The sequence below is a fragment of the Stigmatopora argus genome, chromosome 16 (genome assembly GCF_051989625.1).
Source record: "Stigmatopora argus isolate UIUO_Sarg chromosome 16, RoL_Sarg_1.0, whole genome shotgun sequence".
In the NCBI taxonomy this organism is placed as follows: Eukaryota; Metazoa; Chordata; class Actinopteri; order Syngnathiformes; family Syngnathidae; genus Stigmatopora; species Stigmatopora argus.
Window position 1 is genome coordinate 4,568,691 of NC_135402.1, and position 16,661 is coordinate 4,585,351.

A 16,661-nucleotide genomic window follows, 5' to 3' on the forward strand; every position below is an offset into this window, starting at 1 on the left:
ACTGGTGTAAAACATCAAATCAGCAATGGCATCAAACAGGCATAATCATTGGACATTTCAGAACATTTTGAGACTTAAGTCTTCATGGCACTTTTTATTTCACAGTATGATTACCCATTCTCTACAAACCTTCCCAGAGAAAATATGCACCCCTAATTTCTAAACAAATGGTGAGCTGCATTATTTAAAAAGTACATAATCATTCAATTATTCTTTAATCTATTACTGCTCAAGAACAATTTCAAATTTATTACTTTAGGTGCTAAGCACTTGACCTATGTTCCAGGGCAAAATTCCCCTCTTAGTGTGGAATTCTCTGTTTAGTGTGTACTCTTTACTCCCAAAATAATTCAAGTATAAAAATATGCTCCAAAACATCTTTTCATACATTGAAATGCACACCTGTTCCAAAAATGGGTAGAAAATAAATAAATGTCCAGACTGCACAATACAGCAGGGGAAATTATCATTATACTGAAATTAGCATAATTCCAACCCCAATGAATTGTATCTTCATATCAGCTATCACTGTGGAATGAATACAATGCAAAAGTCAAAAAATGGAGAAAAACATTGAGTGTTTTGCTCCAAAAAAAAAGAAAAGACAAAACACTTCTAAAGCTAATATCCAGATTTTCTTTTTCACTCTGCTGTGAACTCCCCAACAAATGGGAGGTTTGGAAGGAAAGGATTCAACACACTTCCAACAACATGATTAGCTTTTTTTTCTAGCTCAGTTCTCCAGAACAACTGTCCGGAGCCGATCCTCCTCACTCATGCTGATGGTTGCAATGGCGCCGTCGTTGAACTCGAACGAGCTCCCACCGTCCACTACCATGCAGGCATCCCAGCACCGAGAGCGAACACACACCCTGAAAGATAACACGGTTCTCAAAAACCAACACCTGGACTAACACAGCGCGGCGTTATCGACTGACTTGTGGGCGAAGCCTCTCTGCCGGCTACTGGAGAACACTCTGTTTACGATTGGCTCCCGGATGCTGAAAAATAAGCGTCTGTCTTCGGGGCTGAACACCAGTGACTCATTGTACTCATCCGTGACTAAACACACCAATAGAATAATAGTGTTGGAGGGGAGCAAACAGTGAATGAATATGACTTTCCAACTCACCCTTCTCAATTAAGTCAAGGTTTAATGGCATAGTGAGACCCGTTTGACACTTTCCTGAAAGAAAAGATGTGGTGCTGCTGTCTTACTGTTCAGAGATTTTAGTTTCAAAAGACTTTGCATTGATAATCTACCTATTTTTAGGATGTCGTTCACTGCTTGCACTGCAAGTTTGTTGATGTTATACGACCTGGAAATAGAGGAAATGTCTTTTTGAGAATGAAAAATCCAATAATCGAGACTGTAAATACCAGGATTTTGTGAAAAATGTGACTACCAGGCTTTGGACCCTGTTCCAGTGCAAATGCTGAGCCCTGAACTCTTCTGCTTTTCCCACGGACCGTCATCCACCGAGATCTCGTAATAGGAAGCCCTGAAGGAACGACATCTTTGAACAAGTGCTCACATGTACGTACAGCTGAGATGAACTAAGCAACAAGTGATGGGATTTCAGTTGCAAGAAAATGTTTACCTGGAGGACAGCGATTCTCCAATGAAAATTTCATTCAAGCTCCTGACGGGGAGAAGACTGGGTTTGGAGAACCTCTCGTTCAGAGTTCCAGTCTCTGTGAATCAAAGAGAACGTGTTTAAGACAAACGAATCATTTCAAGTGTAGGAGATGCTTTCATTCAGTGTTCCAGTCTGTGTGAACCAAGATGACTAGTTTCACGTCGGGTGGGGACAGAATGCAAACCAATACCTACTCTGCTGGTTGTCCATGGTAGTAATGCGATGGGCCTGGCTGTGCTGCTCCAAACTTAGCTGCTGCTCATGAAGATCCAGCGGAGTGGGATTTATTCCAGTGCCCTCAAGATGCAGTCGACTCCTCTCACGCCACTGCCACCTGAACGCAGAAAGGCAAAGATTAGCAGTTTACTTTAAAATGAAGGCAAGACAATGAAATGTACAACTGCAAGCATAGCAAAATACTATGAAATGAATCAAGTCTATTCTGTTATTTGTTCATATTTATGCATATGTAGATGAAAAGTACGGTGTCATTTTATAATAGTGAATTAAGAGCTCACTTTAAAACGTCAAAATGTCTGGAAAAAAAATACACACCTGAACTCACCGCGGAAGAGTCTTCCCAGCGCCTCTGGGAATTTACGAGTATACTTGACCGGCAAGCACAGATGACCCTCGGACCTTTAAAAGTGAAGAAATAAAGAGAATTTGCCACATTGTAGGAAAGACAAAATGACAAATCCTATGGTTGTAAACATGTTTGACTTCCTTGAAAGTGAAGCTCAAACAGTGCATTGGTTTGTGACACACCTCTCAGGGTCTGTATTTACGCCAACAACTGGTTTGTCCTTGCTCAAAACCTTACTGGCAACAAGCAGCATTGTCCCATCACCTAACCAAACAAAGAACATTTATTGTGTATTTGAAGAAGTCTAAAGAATCTTTTGTTTGCTTGGCCAATTGGGCTTTTCTTTTCACGACAAGAATATTGAAGTTGAAAGAAATTTAAATTATTCTTACCCCCAGCAGAAATGATGGCATCCGCCCACTGCACTATTTTTGTATCATATTCCCCCCTTTTTACCACTTGTACTTCAATTCCTTCTTTCCTAGAAAGGCAAGGTAATACCATTTTACCCCTGCATTCTGCAGCAGCAAAAAAAGACTAGAAAATGTGCGTTATAGCTTACTGCAGACTTGTCACAATGTGCTCCACGTTGTTGGTGTGGATGTTGTGTCTTTCCAGAAGCCCACTGTAGCTTGATCCTTTCATAGCAAGCTGTCAAACCAAGTAAAGTCACACATGTACCTTTATGGAGCTTTAAGCAATATTTTTTCCAACAACTGCCATTGACAGCAATAGACGTCCGATTAATCGTTATCGTGGAGGTTGACACCCCTACTCACCAGGTGTTTTAAATCCTCCTCGGAGAGTCCCGCGTACCGATAACGCTGCTGTTCAAACTCATATCGGGTGGTCTTGGTGACCACCGCTACTTTTGCTGGTTTAAAGCCACATTGGGCGTTGCTTGAAGAGTTGCATGATGAAGTATGAATTGAACTTCCGCGTAGGGCGCTTCGATTTGACACGTGATTCGCAATCCACAGCAATTTAGCCACAGAACAGCGAGGCATACTTAGGAAAATACAAAAAAAAACAATCTAAAAGTATTTCAAGATGTGCCGAATGACGCCCTCGTTCAATTCTACTTGCACGCTTCCATCCAAAGACGTCATGTCAAACTATTCATCGGTTGAGGTGATCATTCATTTAAAGAGTGGGAGTAGACGATCTGAAAGGTCACCCAGACAAGACTTATTTGTTCAGAGAGTTCTCCACCACATTACCGTCAAATTAGACAAATAGTAACAGTGCCCGCCTGTGAACGTTTAGATCCAAACTAGCCTACGTCACTAGCGGTGTAAAGCTAGAAGTGGCTAACACGTTGCTCAAAAATAGTCAACAAAAAGCCCCCGTGATTGATGTGGATTTAATCCAAATTACATCAAAACTGCAGCCCACGCTCGCTACCAACAGGTATTTAGATCACGCCGTAAAATAGTACGAATTTACAACAACTGTGAAAGTAAGCGAACGCGCAAGTCAACCCCGCACGTATTTATGAAACGTCATGGCGTCAGGCGTAAAATAACGTCTTCTTATTGGCTCTTTGGAGGGTGTAGCCTGATTGGTGGTCGTGCTCTGTTATTGAAGTTGTGGAGTTTGTGCCGTGGTTTATGACGCATTCAAGTAAAATCGGATATTCCAAATTCACAATTTATCATGGACAATCATCATCATCTAATATTCTAAGTGACAAATAACGGAAAAAATAAAGCTATTTTGATAACATATAGATATGTTTAACACACCCATTATATTTTAACAGATCATAACAGTGATTACAATTAGAAGTATTAAAAAATACAATTTTATTTAAGTTATCATGACCCCTGTATACTTGACATATGAATGCCCCTTCTTCTGTATGGGATATCTATAGCTCAGGTTTCTTGAATCCTTATGAGGAAACATCTCATATTCTTTATTCATCATGACTATAAATAGCAGTAATGGGGCTTCACTGCAGATCACTTTCGAATTATGTGATTTTATTGGGTTGGAAGGTATCTATAATTTAATTTTTGCTCAATAATTAATCAATAAGTGAAAACTTTTCTTAATTTTTAGTAACTATGTGGTTGCTGGTCTGCACCAATAGATAGCAATGGGAGCTAAACAGTACAGCTCTGGATGATAAAGTAGTAGAAGTATAGTTGGGTTGTGTGAAGCAGACCATAGGCAATTCAATCATCCAATTGCTGTATGATGTTTTTTTTTTACTATACCAGAGACTATTTTTCAATATGGCGAGGTCATGATGACACAAGCTCTACTTTTTTCAGCTAATTGTGGAGTGGCATGTTCTCTGTGGAAATGACTCAAATTATAACGTGTATTATGTTCCCTGCATGTGAAACTCTTGTATTTCCTACATCATGGCCTTTGAAGGGTGGTCAACACAATGGAAGAAGGAAAAGACCAGAGAGGATGGTGAGGTGACATAACTGCCTGTAAATGTGTCACAAGGATAACCGTCCAATGGGAGGGTCGTTTCAAAACTGTCTACTACACCTTGGTCTCCCACCCTGTTTCTTTTGCTCTAACCCCTCCCAAATATAGTACGACTTAGGGAGTACCATCTCTCCTCATGTACGGCATTCTGGATTTCATCACTCTGTTCTTCTGAATCATAAAAGCATCCTCTTTGATCACACCTGCAAGGTATCCCTCATCTGAGAAGAATCAAGGAGCAAGTTTTAAGAGGTATGTGGCTGACAACATCATGGATTGACTAATCATTAATATTCATATATAGTATAGTATATAGAAAAATATTTGGGGCAGGTCCTAAAAAATGATGGCATCGAAGATACAAGATTTACAACTGTATACGGTATATAACATATCCATTAAATAGAGTTGGCTGGATAATTTTCATGATAATGATTATAATAGAATTGTTGTTGCAACAATGCAGTGTATTTTGTTGGGAATCTGCTCACAGTTTATTGTTTCATTCCACAATCTCTAAAATAGATGTTAGTTCCAGTGAAAACTAGTCCACAAATGAGATTGCGACTATGAAAAGATGCCACGGCTGTGACTTGGTGACTATAGCATACTGGCGAATCTGAACAAACCATTGATATATTCCAAAATCATAATCCTGCATGGAACATTTAGATGATTCTGTTAATCTCCCATGCACATTTTTAGATTTTCATCAAATGCTCTATGCAGATACCGCTTTCAACAAACCTGAATATAATTTTTTAGTTCACAGCGGCAATATGCAGCGTTTCAGAGAAGGTATACACATACGTACCATGAAAGCCAAGAGAAAAGTGGAGGAGATCTCCAAAGAAGACATCTTGACTTTCCTGAAAAAGAATGCGTTTGTGCTCTTCACTGTTGGTGCAGTTGTCATAGGTATGTATGCTTTTACAAATGAATCAGAAAAATAAGATAAAGAAATGAATCAGTCATAATATACATTCCCTCCGACTTTCATTGTCTTTATAGGAATTATTCTGGGATTTGCATTGCGTCCTTACAAAATGTCATATCGAGAGGTGAAGTATTTCTCATTCCCTGGAGAACTATTGATGCGAATGCTGCAGATGCTTGTTCTACCTTTATTGGTCTCTAGTTTAATAACAGGTAAAATCAATCACACACTTTTGGTTTAAATAGATATAAGGAATCTGTAGATATGTTGACAGTGTTGATTGCCAATGTAGTGTATTTATTATGATTCAATTACAACAGTAGACTCAAATAGGAGAGATGTCACAGTGCCGCTTCAATGACCGATGTTTTTTTTTGCTTGTTCTAGTTAATTTATTGTTTTTCCCTTATTGTGTGCATTAGGAATGGCAGCCTTGGACAGCAAAGCCTCGGGAAAAATGGGCATGAGAGCTGTGATTTATTACATGACCACTACATTTATTGCGGTTTTTATTGGTATCCTCATCGTCCTCATCATCCACCCAGGAAAAGGATCTAAAGAGGAGTTTGGAAAGCAACAGATGATAGAAGAAGTCCGTCCTGCAGATGCCTTTTTGGATCTGATCAGGTAGCTTGTAATTAAGTAAGAAAGTGTAATATTAGTGGATGCAAGAGTCATTTTTTAAACAAGTTGAATCAGTTCTTACTAACTCGATTCTCATTTTAGAAATATGTTTCCTCCAAACCTAGTCCAAGCCTGCACACAACAGGTGAGCTACAAAGATAATGTCATATTGCATAGTTTGTTATTACTTCAATCTTTTTAGTGGATAGGGTTTTATGTTTGGCAAGAGTCATGCAAAAGTTGACATTTGAATATCACGTATGATAAAGAATATTCTGGTAGACAGCAGATTTTTTGATTACATCAATCACAGAAAATCACCCAAGCTCTGAAGCTGCAAAGCAGCCCCAGATCATCCCATTGCCATGATTAACGGTTGACCTGACTTACTTTTTGTCAAATGGTTATTTTTACACCGGCCAAATGACTTCTGGTATGTTTGAAATGGCTAGATATTAAAACAGGTTGATGGTTTGATACACTTAATCGGAGATCCAGTGTTAAAATGTGTATGAACGTAAAGGGGATGAACAGATACAGAACAGGTAGTTAATAGTATTTAACTTGCTTATCTAACCAAGTTCCATCCTTGTTCCTTTTGTCCAGTTCAAAACCAAATATGGAAAACGTGTCATTCACGTGACTGTAACCGTGAACGACACCCTCTTCAATACGACCAACGGCACACAAGAAATCATGGAGGTAACCCGGGAGGAACTGATACCAATCCCTGGTCAGGTGAACGGAGTAAACGCACTAGGATTGGTGGTCTTCTCAATGTGTTTTGGGCTGATAATAGGCAACATGAAAGAGCAAGGTCAAGTCCTGAGGGATTTCTTTGACAGCCTTAACGAGGCAATCATGCAACTGGTTGCCATTATCATGTGGTAGGACTCAACATTCTGCTTCGTGTTAATTTTGCCATCACATTCCAAACGGACTTCTCCATATTTACAGGTATGCTCCTGTTGGTATCCTGTTCCTCATTGCTGGAAAAATAGTGGAAATGGATGATCTCACGCAGATGGGTGGCCAGTTGGGCATGTACACCATCACAGTGATTATTGGGCTGATGATCCATGGCATTCTTATTCTTCCCACCCTGTATTTTGTCATCACTCGGCAGAACCCTTTTATTTTCATTGCTGGGCTCGTGCAAGCTCTCGTCACAGCACTTGGCACCTCGTCCAGGTAAGAGCAAACCCTTAGCATCGCATTCATCCTAACAAATGTTCCAAATCAAACATTGCAAACCAAATATAAGCATTTGATTCAATTCAAATGTGAACATTTCTACGCTGTCTTCTCCCAGCTCTGCCACCCTCCCCGTCACATTCAAATGTTTGGAGGAGAACAACAAAATCGACAAGCGAATTACTCGTTTTGTTTTGCCCGTCGGTGCCACCATCAACATGGATGGCACTGCTCTCTATGAAGCACTGGCCGCCATTTTTATTGCCCAGGTTAACAACATGGAGATGAACTTTGGGCAGATCATCACCATCAGGTAAGAAGTAAAAAAACGGCAACATTTGAATAGAAATGACTAAGATTTCTGCCCTGGAATGAAGTATTACAGCAACCGCAGCTAGCATTGGAGCGGCTGGCATCCCACAAGCCGGCCTGGTCACTATGGTGATTGTATTGACCTCCGTTGGACTTCCTACGGATGACATCACTCTGATCATTGCAGTAGATTGGTTCCTGTGAGTGTTCTATGGCTTCAAAAATATAACCATAACCATCCATACTACCACCTAGTGACACACTTTTCACTTCTCCCTCAAGTCCTGCTCTACATCTTTTCCTTTGTATCGAATACTTTCTGGACTGAGTTTTAACATAGTAACATAATTAGGTTTCCCAAATTAAGAATTCAAATTAGAAGACCCTTCTCAGTAATTGCTCAGTTAACTGGGGCAAAGTGGAAGAATCCCTTTCTTCACAACTAGGATAGTCCAAATATGAATATTATAATAGAACAGAATAGTTTGTAACCTTGTATATCATTACTAAACACTAGAGGGCAGTGGGTGTTTTTAAAGATTTTAATCTCATCTCATTTTCTGAACCACTTTATCCTCATTAGTGTTGTGGGGGGTGCTGGAGCCCATCCCAGCTGACTCCGGGTTAGTGGCGGGGAGAACCACACACTCTCACACCCATAGGGGGTAATGTTGCCTAAACTATATTATTAACACTAACATCAAATATTCACATTGTGATATTTGGATCGATATTGACAAAATATTTGTTAAATTGATGTCTTAATGTTTTAAAAAAGAACTAAAGAAAGTGAGGGGGAAAAGGACAGTGTCATGACATAAAAAATAATAATCAGTTCATCCAATAGTTAGTTAAAGGCTACTAATTGCTCTCTATTTTGAATTATTGATTGCGTTGTGCTGGTATAATTAATAGTTGTGCATTAAAGGAAAGGTGTACATTCACATGAACTAAATCTAACCTAACCTATAAAAACAAGGTTTTTCTTATCGTCATTGTCTGTTTATCAATGGTAATGGTGTCAATATCAGCATTCTAATTATGGGTGGCCATAATGTTCATAGATATGCTATTCAATCTGATGACTATGGCACCAAAAATGACTTTTCTGGTTCAGATAAAGTAGTGCTGTCAACAGTCTACCCTTTCGTGTGACAGGGATCGTCTGCGTACCACCACCAACGTTCTGGGGGATTCCATCGGAGCCGGGATCATAGAGTTCCTCTCTCGGAATGAACTTCGCAGCAAGGATGTGGAGATGGGAAATTCCGTGGTGGAGGAGAGAGAGAGGAAGAAACCTTACAAGCTCATTTCACAGGATTGTGATTTGGAAAATGACAAACATGGTCATCATGAATCAAGCATGTAGATTTTGCGAAATATCTGATCCAGCTTTCCAAACAGCCGATGCTGTTTTGTTTTGTTTTGAAAAATGTTGCTCTTCCCTTTGATTTTACACAATCATTATTTTTATCTTCTTCAATAAGTGATTTTCATACATTCCTCTTTCCTTCAAAAGGGCAGACCATTTGCTTCATTTATTTAGACTGAGGCTGCTTCTTTTGTATATTTATTGCATACAAATGAATGCTCTTACGACATATCTCCACCCAATGGCTAAGGTTGTTGAGCAAGTAGTAAAGGGAAGTGAAATATTTCTAAAATAAAGCTAAAAAGAGATTTTAAAAAAATCAGGCTGGGGTGACGCCGGTATCCGACTACATATAATTCTTTTGCACTAATTATTATTGTGTATTAATATTGTTGAATGCGACCGCAATCAAGGCTCTTTATTACTATTTTACATTCCCATGCTTTAATAGTGCATTTTTAATTAATATTCTCTTTTAGCTGACTATAATAGAAGAAATGCAAAAAGGTTTATGGCTGTTGAATGGAAAGTGTTTTAATTTATCAGCATTAAAAACGTTAAAAACGATTAAAAAATGTTTTCATTGTGTTCTTGATACTTTTATTTTCCTCATGCTTATGTTGCTTCTCAAAAACTATTTGCATGTTGGGTTGATTGAATATTATAAATTGCTTATTGCTGAGAACGCTAGTAGTTGTATCAGTAATCTGCCTGGCTGATAATATAACTGAAATATGCTCTTTTTGACATTTTGAATTTTGAAGGCTACAACCATAATAATAATTATGATAATAATAATAATAGCAATAATAATAATAGGCGGCTCGGCGGCTGAGTGGTTACCACGTCGGCCTCACAGTGGGGGACCTGGGTTCAAAACCAGGTCGGTCCACCTGTGTGGAGTTTACATGTTCTCCCCGGGCCTGTGTGGGTTTTCTTCGGGTACTCCAGTTTCCTCCCACATTCCAAAGACATGCATGATAGGCTGATTGGACACTCTAAATTGCCCCTAGGTATGAGTGTGGGCGTGAATGGTTGTTTGTCTCCTTGCGCCCTGCGATTGGCTGGCCACCAATTCAGGGAGTCCCCCACCTCTGGCCTGAAGTCAGCTGGGATAGGCTCCAGCACCCCCAGCGACCTTAGTGAGGATAAAGCAGTTCAGAAAATGAGATGATGAGATGAGATAATAATAATAATACGAATATATTTAATCAACAATTCTCCTTCTACGAATAGTTACTGCCAGTTTTTGAAAATTTAAGTTAGTATAAAATAAGTGGCGTGAAACCGAGAGATGGCGACAAGAGATGGTAACAAGTGGTCTGCCACGCCTATTATAGAAAGAAGAAGAACCTTTTTTTCGTGCATTGCAAACTAGATGTTTGCACGTTGCAAGCCAGGAGAAATCGTTTATCCTTCTCTCCACCTAACTTAACCGTGTTGCGGAAAGAATGGCACATCTTGGCCGAGTTCTTTGCATCATCACCGGGGCCTCCAGAGGTTTGGGCCGGGCTATTGCGAAGGAAATGGCCCGGCAGGTGAAGCCCAAGTCGGTGTTCGTCCTGGTAGCCCGATCCGGTGACGCGCTTCGGGATCTTGAGACAGAACTGACCGAGTCGGATCTGGAGGTTCGGTGCTTGGTCTTGGATCTGTCCTCGATGGATGCGCCGGAGACTGTCGTGCGGACCGCTAAAGAAGCCTTTTCCCCGGATATCGAACATGTTATGCTCTTTAATAACGCTGGTAAGGTCTTTAAGAGGAGGAAAAGTATCGTACGGCACAATCCTCGTTGCTCATTTGAAAATAATATTTGTGTGATCATCTGTACTCATTGTGATGTTTTGTGACACCATTTTTGGGTATGGAAAATGTAAGTATATTGCAATGGTTCTGCACAACTGATTGATCCTTTTGGGCTGATGATTAACTAAGACACCTGTGTCAAAGTGGCGGCCCGGGGGCCAAATGTGGCCCGCTGCATCATTTTGTGTGGCCCGGGAAAGTAAATCATGCGTGCCGACTTTCTGTTTTAGGATCAAATTAAAATGAAGAGTATAGATGTATATTAGATTTCCTGACCTTCCCCTTTTTAAATCAATAATTGTATTTTTTAATCATTTTTTTCTGTGTTTTTAGTTCAAAAATAATTTAGTAAAATCTAAAAATTAAAAAAAAGCTAAAATAAACATTGTTTTAGATCTATAAAAACTAAATATTCAGGGATTTTAATCCAGTTCTTTTAATCCATTTATATAAAAAAATCTAAATATTATATCTAAAATGGTCCGGCCCACATGAAATCAAGTTGACGTTAAAGAGGCCCACGAACCAACCCGAGTCTGACACCCTTGAACTAGGACATAGGACTAAAGTCTCAGGTAAGTTGACGTCTGGTGATGGTTCCAGAGTCCCTATAATATTGAATTCTACTGTCATTCCAACTATTGTGATATTGCACGGACACCAAAAGAGGAACTAATGCACATGACAGACCAGTGTGTCATCTCCGTTTTGCCCAAACTGATGGATATGCGTCTTAATCATCTTGTTTGTGTCAAATGTGTCTTCCCAGCGGCGATAGGTGACGTGTCCCGTTTCTCTAGAAGCTTCACCAGCATGGCCGAGGTGGACTCGTATCTGTCGTTCAACGTCAGCTCCGCTTTGTGCCTTACCGCCAGGGTGCTGGAAGCCTTTCCAAAGCAGTCTGGCTTGCGCCGCTGCGTAGTCAACATCTCCTCACTTTGTGCCCTGAAGCCGTTCTCTTCCTGGGTGCTCTACTGTACCGGCAAGGCGGCCCGTGATATGATGTTTAAGGTTTTGGCGGAGGAGGAACCGGACGTCCGTGTCCTCAACTATGCTCCAGGTGGACCCTTGTTTACCATTTACTGAATATTTTTACTATTGATTTTTTTTCCTGCTGTTTCTTACCATAGATGTGCTTTTTCTTTTTACATTCACCAGGTCCTTTGGACACTGATATGCTCGCAATTGCCAGGACCAAAACAGGGGATTCGGGAGTAAGGAAGAACATTTCTGAAATGTTTGATGAAGGCAAGGTATTCACATGTGAGGCTACCTGTGCAAAACTGATGAAGCTGCTGCTGGAAGATAAATACACGTCAGGAGATCACATTGACGTCTACGATGTGTAGTACACTATCGTATAGAATAACAGAACACACGTCTAAATGCATTCCATGGCGTTTGTCTTAATTTTTGTTTCTTATTTTTAGAATAGCATTGATTTTGTGGCCTTAAATCAGTCATGCTTAATGCACTTTTAAAACCTAAAGCATTTGGCATATCTATGAAGTGGATCATGTTATTATTATAATTATGAAGGAAAAATATCTGTCAGGATCGCACATATCTGGAATTGAACCTTTATTTAAAATGGTCAAAAACCTTTCCTGGCATTGTCACAAAATGATGTAAAATTGCCTTTATCATGATCTTATATCGCTCCGAAAATAAAAATCTTATTCTAGAATCGACTGTATTCCAGAATGCCTGTTTCTTTTTGGTCCAGGATACAGAACCTCCACAAAAACAAAGTGTATATACATCTTATTGGACTTTACGATGGAAGGCAACAGCTGCCGTAGACAAAAATACTTTAAGGGGAGGCAACCCAACAAGGGAAGGACTCCCACCTTGGCCCTCAGATCCTTACACCTCCCTCTTCCAGTCCTACCTCCCACCCTTGGAACATGGCGCGCCCCTCAAAGGAGGTGAAATCTATTTTTGGCTATGGCATGGGTCGGGCCAGAGAGTTAGCGCCCCTTAACGTGTCTGAGAATGACGGTGAGAACTTAGCACTTCCCTGAAGCTCATCGAGGGGTGCCCGTCCCACCTTCTGCTTCTGTTTTCCTTTCCTTCCTTTGTTTTCTTCAGCCTACACAATGACAGTGGGGAATATGGAGAGTGTTGAGCTGTTTGATGCTGGACAGAGAGGTCGCGGCCTACGAGCCAGCAGAGACCTCAGCACTGGGGAGGTGGTCTTTGCAGAGGCCAGCTTTGCTGCTGTAGTTTTTGACAGGTACGAGGTTCCTATTGTGTCCTATTAGGCAGAATTAAGCAAGTATTTTAAATGCAGGTGTCTCCATCAGCCTTGTCTGGGATGGGAGTTTTTTTTCCTTCTAATTATCATGCCATCAGCAAAATGGCTGACGAGATGTCATTTGAACCTGCACATGACTTTATTTTGGACTTGTAATGCTTGACCTTCAAATCTTTAATAGACACTAGAAAAAAATTACTGAGCATAAAACATGAAATTAAAACCCTACAAGCATTTTCTAAATATCAAGATGTAGTAAACATGTTTTTAGTTCAATATCATTTAGGGTGCAGTGAATGGAGGATACTTTTTTTAATTTGCATTTGAATAACAATTCATAGTCATTCATTAGTTGCTTAGGGGAGGCAAATTTTCTTTTAAAATTGAGTGTTTTACATTGACCACATTATAACCGTCCCGATTAAATGTCAGTGAGTTAAATATTTCAGTTAACCAGTAAAACATGCAGTACGATCAAAATATTTGACATAAAAATGTTACCAGAATGTGTAAAGAAATGCACTGCCCATCCTAATTAAATGCAATTTTTTGGTCAATTTTTTTGATGCTGTTTACATGGTTTATTTTACTCTGCCTCAGCATGTCCATGCAGGTATGCCATAGCTGCTTCCGCCAGCAGGCCAAACTCCATCGCTGCGGCCAATGCCAGTTTGCCTTCTACTGCAATCGCACCTGCCAGACTGCCTGCTGGGATGAACACAAGAAGGAGTGTGCCGCCATCAGGAAAATTCAAAAGGTGCCCAATGAAAACGTCCGGTAAGAATGGCGGCTTGTCCACCTTTTAGATGAGTGAAAATGACTGAACTGATATGCAGATGGCAAAAGTTCAAATGATCATTGTGGATTGGAACACTTTTGTTCATCATGTGCTGTGACACGAGGTTTTTTGACGATCTCAACACAGATGGAATGTTGCATTGAAAGAGATATTTGTGTATGATCTTGAAATTGAAATCTGAAATCTGCCCTTTTCTTTCCTTTGGCCTCCAGTCTTGCCGCTCGGGTACTTTGGCGCCTTCACAAAGACTCGGGAATTGTGTCAGACAGTCAGTTGATCTCACTAGAACAACTGGAAGACCATGTGGGCGACCTATCGGAGAAAAGCTTTACACAGCTGGAGGCCGACGTTCAGAGCTTCCTGGAATTCTGGTCTCATGGCAGCAAACAGCACTCAGTCGACTACATCTCACATATCTTTGGCATTGTAAATCAAACAATCAAATGTACTCTGACCTTTCTTGTCATCGCACTCACTTGTCTTTTTGCCTGCAGATTAAGTGTAACGGCTTAACGATGAGTGACCAGAAAGGGCTGCAAGCGGTGGGCCTGGGGCTTTTTCCCAATCTGTGTCTGGTCAACCACGACTGCTTACCCAACTGTTCGGTTGCTCTCAACCATGGCAAGTATGTATTACACGCTGAAATGTAGAAATGTGCAGTATACACATTGAGCTTGGCTTTTTCTTTTGCAGCCAAAATGCCGTGAGCTCAGCGCTACACTCTCAGATGAGGTATGGAAAGAAATTCAAATCACCGAAGCAGCATTAAATGTCTAGTATTGGGGAAATAGTGAGCTATTTCATGAATATTGTGTTTGCACATAAAATGAAATCCGTCCAATTCATTGACTGCCTATGGAAGGACAATGGCAATAAATACATTCTATTGCTGTCAATGGCAGTGAATGAGAGTTATTTATTTGAGCTTAATACTATTTTTGGTGGGAGAATAACAGAAATATAACGCTCAAGGAAATTGATCCCGACACAATGAGTTTTCCAAAACCATTAAAAAAAGAATACATACAAATAAATTATGAAAAAAAAGGCAAATGCATTACAGTTATGCATTAATATGCCTTTTAATAAGATGCACCTCATGTCTGAAAATAAAACTGTTCATTCATGGGGGTTTTATAATAAAATATTTCATACATAACCACAGTTTTTTTTTAGCATAGCATTATTTTAAGTGGAATGGACAACACTGTTCTACTTGTACTACTCCTATGAATAAGGTATATTCATTGGGATATTTCATGAGAAGGCTGCAGTTAAATGACCTGATAAGTAAGTTTATCTTCGGCTTTTGTTGTTGATATTAACAAAAAACGTACTTCACGTTTTCTGCCAGGATCGAACTCCGAGCTTTAGGAAAAATCCCCGAAGGTCAGGAGTTGACCGTCAGCTACGTGGACTTCCTCAACCTGTCAGGTGACCGCAAGAAGAAGCTGATGGAACGTTACCACTTTGAGTGCACGTGTCAAGACTGCAGCCATAATCTCAAGGACGACCTGATGTCGGCTGTCGCGGAGGACAAAGTGAGAAATGCGGCTTCAATTTCGACACACTTAGTAATTCATCATTAAAAATCCAGTGACCTTATCTTCACATGTGTCCCTTTTAGCCATCTGCTGAGAAGCTGAACGAGGTCATTGCCTTTAGTGAAGACTGTTTGGAGAAGATGGAGAAGTATCGCGCCGAGCGAGAATTCCAAGAGGTACTTTCTCTTCTTCCGTCAATCTTCTGTGAGCTTATTCTCAATTCTAACAGGCTTCTTCTGTTTTTAGCTGACCAAGCTGTGTCGTGAGTGTTTGGAGAAACAGGAGAACATCTTGGCTGACACTCATTTGTGCAAACTGCGTGTACTCAGAGTAGCCAGTGAAGTGTTTTCCTACCAGCGGTTGTTCTCCGAAGCTGCAGGGTATGCTCACAGGATGGTGGACGGATACAAGTAAGACTTGCTTCTTTTTCTATGACATACCAGAACACAAGAGTTCTTCATCTTCTCACTCTTTGTTATTCTTATGAATTGCAGAGACAACATATTTTCAATTCCATCGTCTGATTCTCTTAGTTTAGGAAAGATCAAATATGTACACCGTTTTATAGCCTTGAGGTTCATTTCCCATCAACAGGAAATTGTATCCCCACATCAATGCCCAGCTGGGATTGGCCTTCATGCGGGCAGGCGTCATTCATTGGCAGTCGGGGCAGATTGAAGTGGGCCACAGCATGATCTGCAAAGCTTGCAGCATTCTAATGGTCACCCATGGGCCCAACCACTCAATCGCCAGGGACTTGGAGGTACAGTGGAATTATCGTTATCATCATTTTATACAGCACAGCGTGGGGTTAATACATTTATATTTTGTCATTATTCTGTAATACTATATATACCAAACAGTCAGATGAATCTTCTAAATTAAATTTAAATTGTGTGTGGTTTATCCACAAAGATGCTTTTTTTTTGTAAAATAATGCTGCATTTCTCTGCCACCTTTAGTCTTTACGTGTTCAGAGTGAGCTGGAATTGAAGAAACAAAAGGAGATGATGTCAACCTGAGCTATGCTGGATTCAAGAAGCAGCTTGGCCACGGGTTCCGGACAGTCAAGTAATGTAAAAAAATATAAGTCTGCTTATGTGTGGCTGACTAAGATGGCCTGTTCTGATCAACTTGGTTGTGTG

At 40.3% G+C, this 16,661-nt stretch overlaps 4 protein-coding genes across 4 annotated transcripts; 3 read left to right on the top strand and 1 right to left on the bottom strand.

Moving 5' to 3' along the window:
- Positions 1-463: 463 nt before the first annotated feature.
- nadk2 (NAD kinase 2, mitochondrial) lies at positions 464-3,751 on the bottom strand. The gene is made up of 12 exons (XM_077623598.1): positions 3,006-3,751; positions 2,789-2,877; positions 2,619-2,707; positions 2,409-2,490; positions 2,196-2,279; positions 1,835-1,974; positions 1,602-1,695; positions 1,407-1,502; positions 1,264-1,319; positions 1,133-1,186; positions 939-1,062; positions 464-872 (listed from the first exon to the last, which is right to left on the bottom strand). The coding sequence occupies exons 1-12, from the start codon at positions 3,231-3,233 to the stop codon at positions 734-736; spliced, it is 1,275 nt and encodes a 424-aa protein (XP_077479724.1). The 5' UTR covers positions 3,234-3,751; the 3' UTR covers positions 464-733.
- A 771-nt stretch (positions 3,752-4,522) lies between these two features.
- Positions 4,523-9,660, top strand: LOC144090748 (excitatory amino acid transporter 1-like). Its single transcript, XM_077622510.1, has 11 exons — positions 4,523-4,653; positions 4,783-4,926; positions 5,440-5,592; positions 5,686-5,823; positions 6,034-6,238; positions 6,338-6,380; positions 6,842-7,122; positions 7,193-7,426; positions 7,548-7,742; positions 7,807-7,941; positions 8,900-9,660. The coding sequence occupies exons 3-11, from the start codon at positions 5,454-5,456 to the stop codon at positions 9,108-9,110; spliced, it is 1,581 nt and encodes a 526-aa protein (XP_077478636.1). The 5' UTR covers positions 4,523-4,653; positions 4,783-4,926; positions 5,440-5,453; the 3' UTR covers positions 9,111-9,660.
- Positions 9,661-10,436: 776 nt separating this feature from the next.
- spra (sepiapterin reductase a) lies at positions 10,437-12,603 on the top strand. Its single transcript, XM_077622881.1, has 3 exons — positions 10,437-10,856; positions 11,686-11,976; positions 12,075-12,603. Exons 1-3 carry the CDS (start codon positions 10,565-10,567, stop codon positions 12,263-12,265), a joined length of 774 nt encoding a protein of 257 aa, XP_077479007.1. The 5' UTR covers positions 10,437-10,564; the 3' UTR covers positions 12,266-12,603.
- Positions 12,604-12,988: 385 nt separating this feature from the next.
- On the top strand, positions 12,989-16,632 carry LOC144090981 (histone-lysine N-methyltransferase Smyd1-like). The gene is made up of 10 exons (XM_077622934.1): positions 12,989-13,152; positions 13,774-13,950; positions 14,185-14,398; positions 14,467-14,597; positions 14,666-14,704; positions 15,327-15,513; positions 15,600-15,692; positions 15,763-15,926; positions 16,111-16,279; positions 16,479-16,632. Exons 1-10 carry the CDS (start codon positions 13,016-13,018, stop codon positions 16,536-16,538), a joined length of 1,371 nt encoding a protein of 456 aa, XP_077479060.1. The 5' UTR covers positions 12,989-13,015; the 3' UTR covers positions 16,539-16,632.
- The last annotated feature ends 29 nt before the right edge of the window (positions 16,633-16,661 follow it).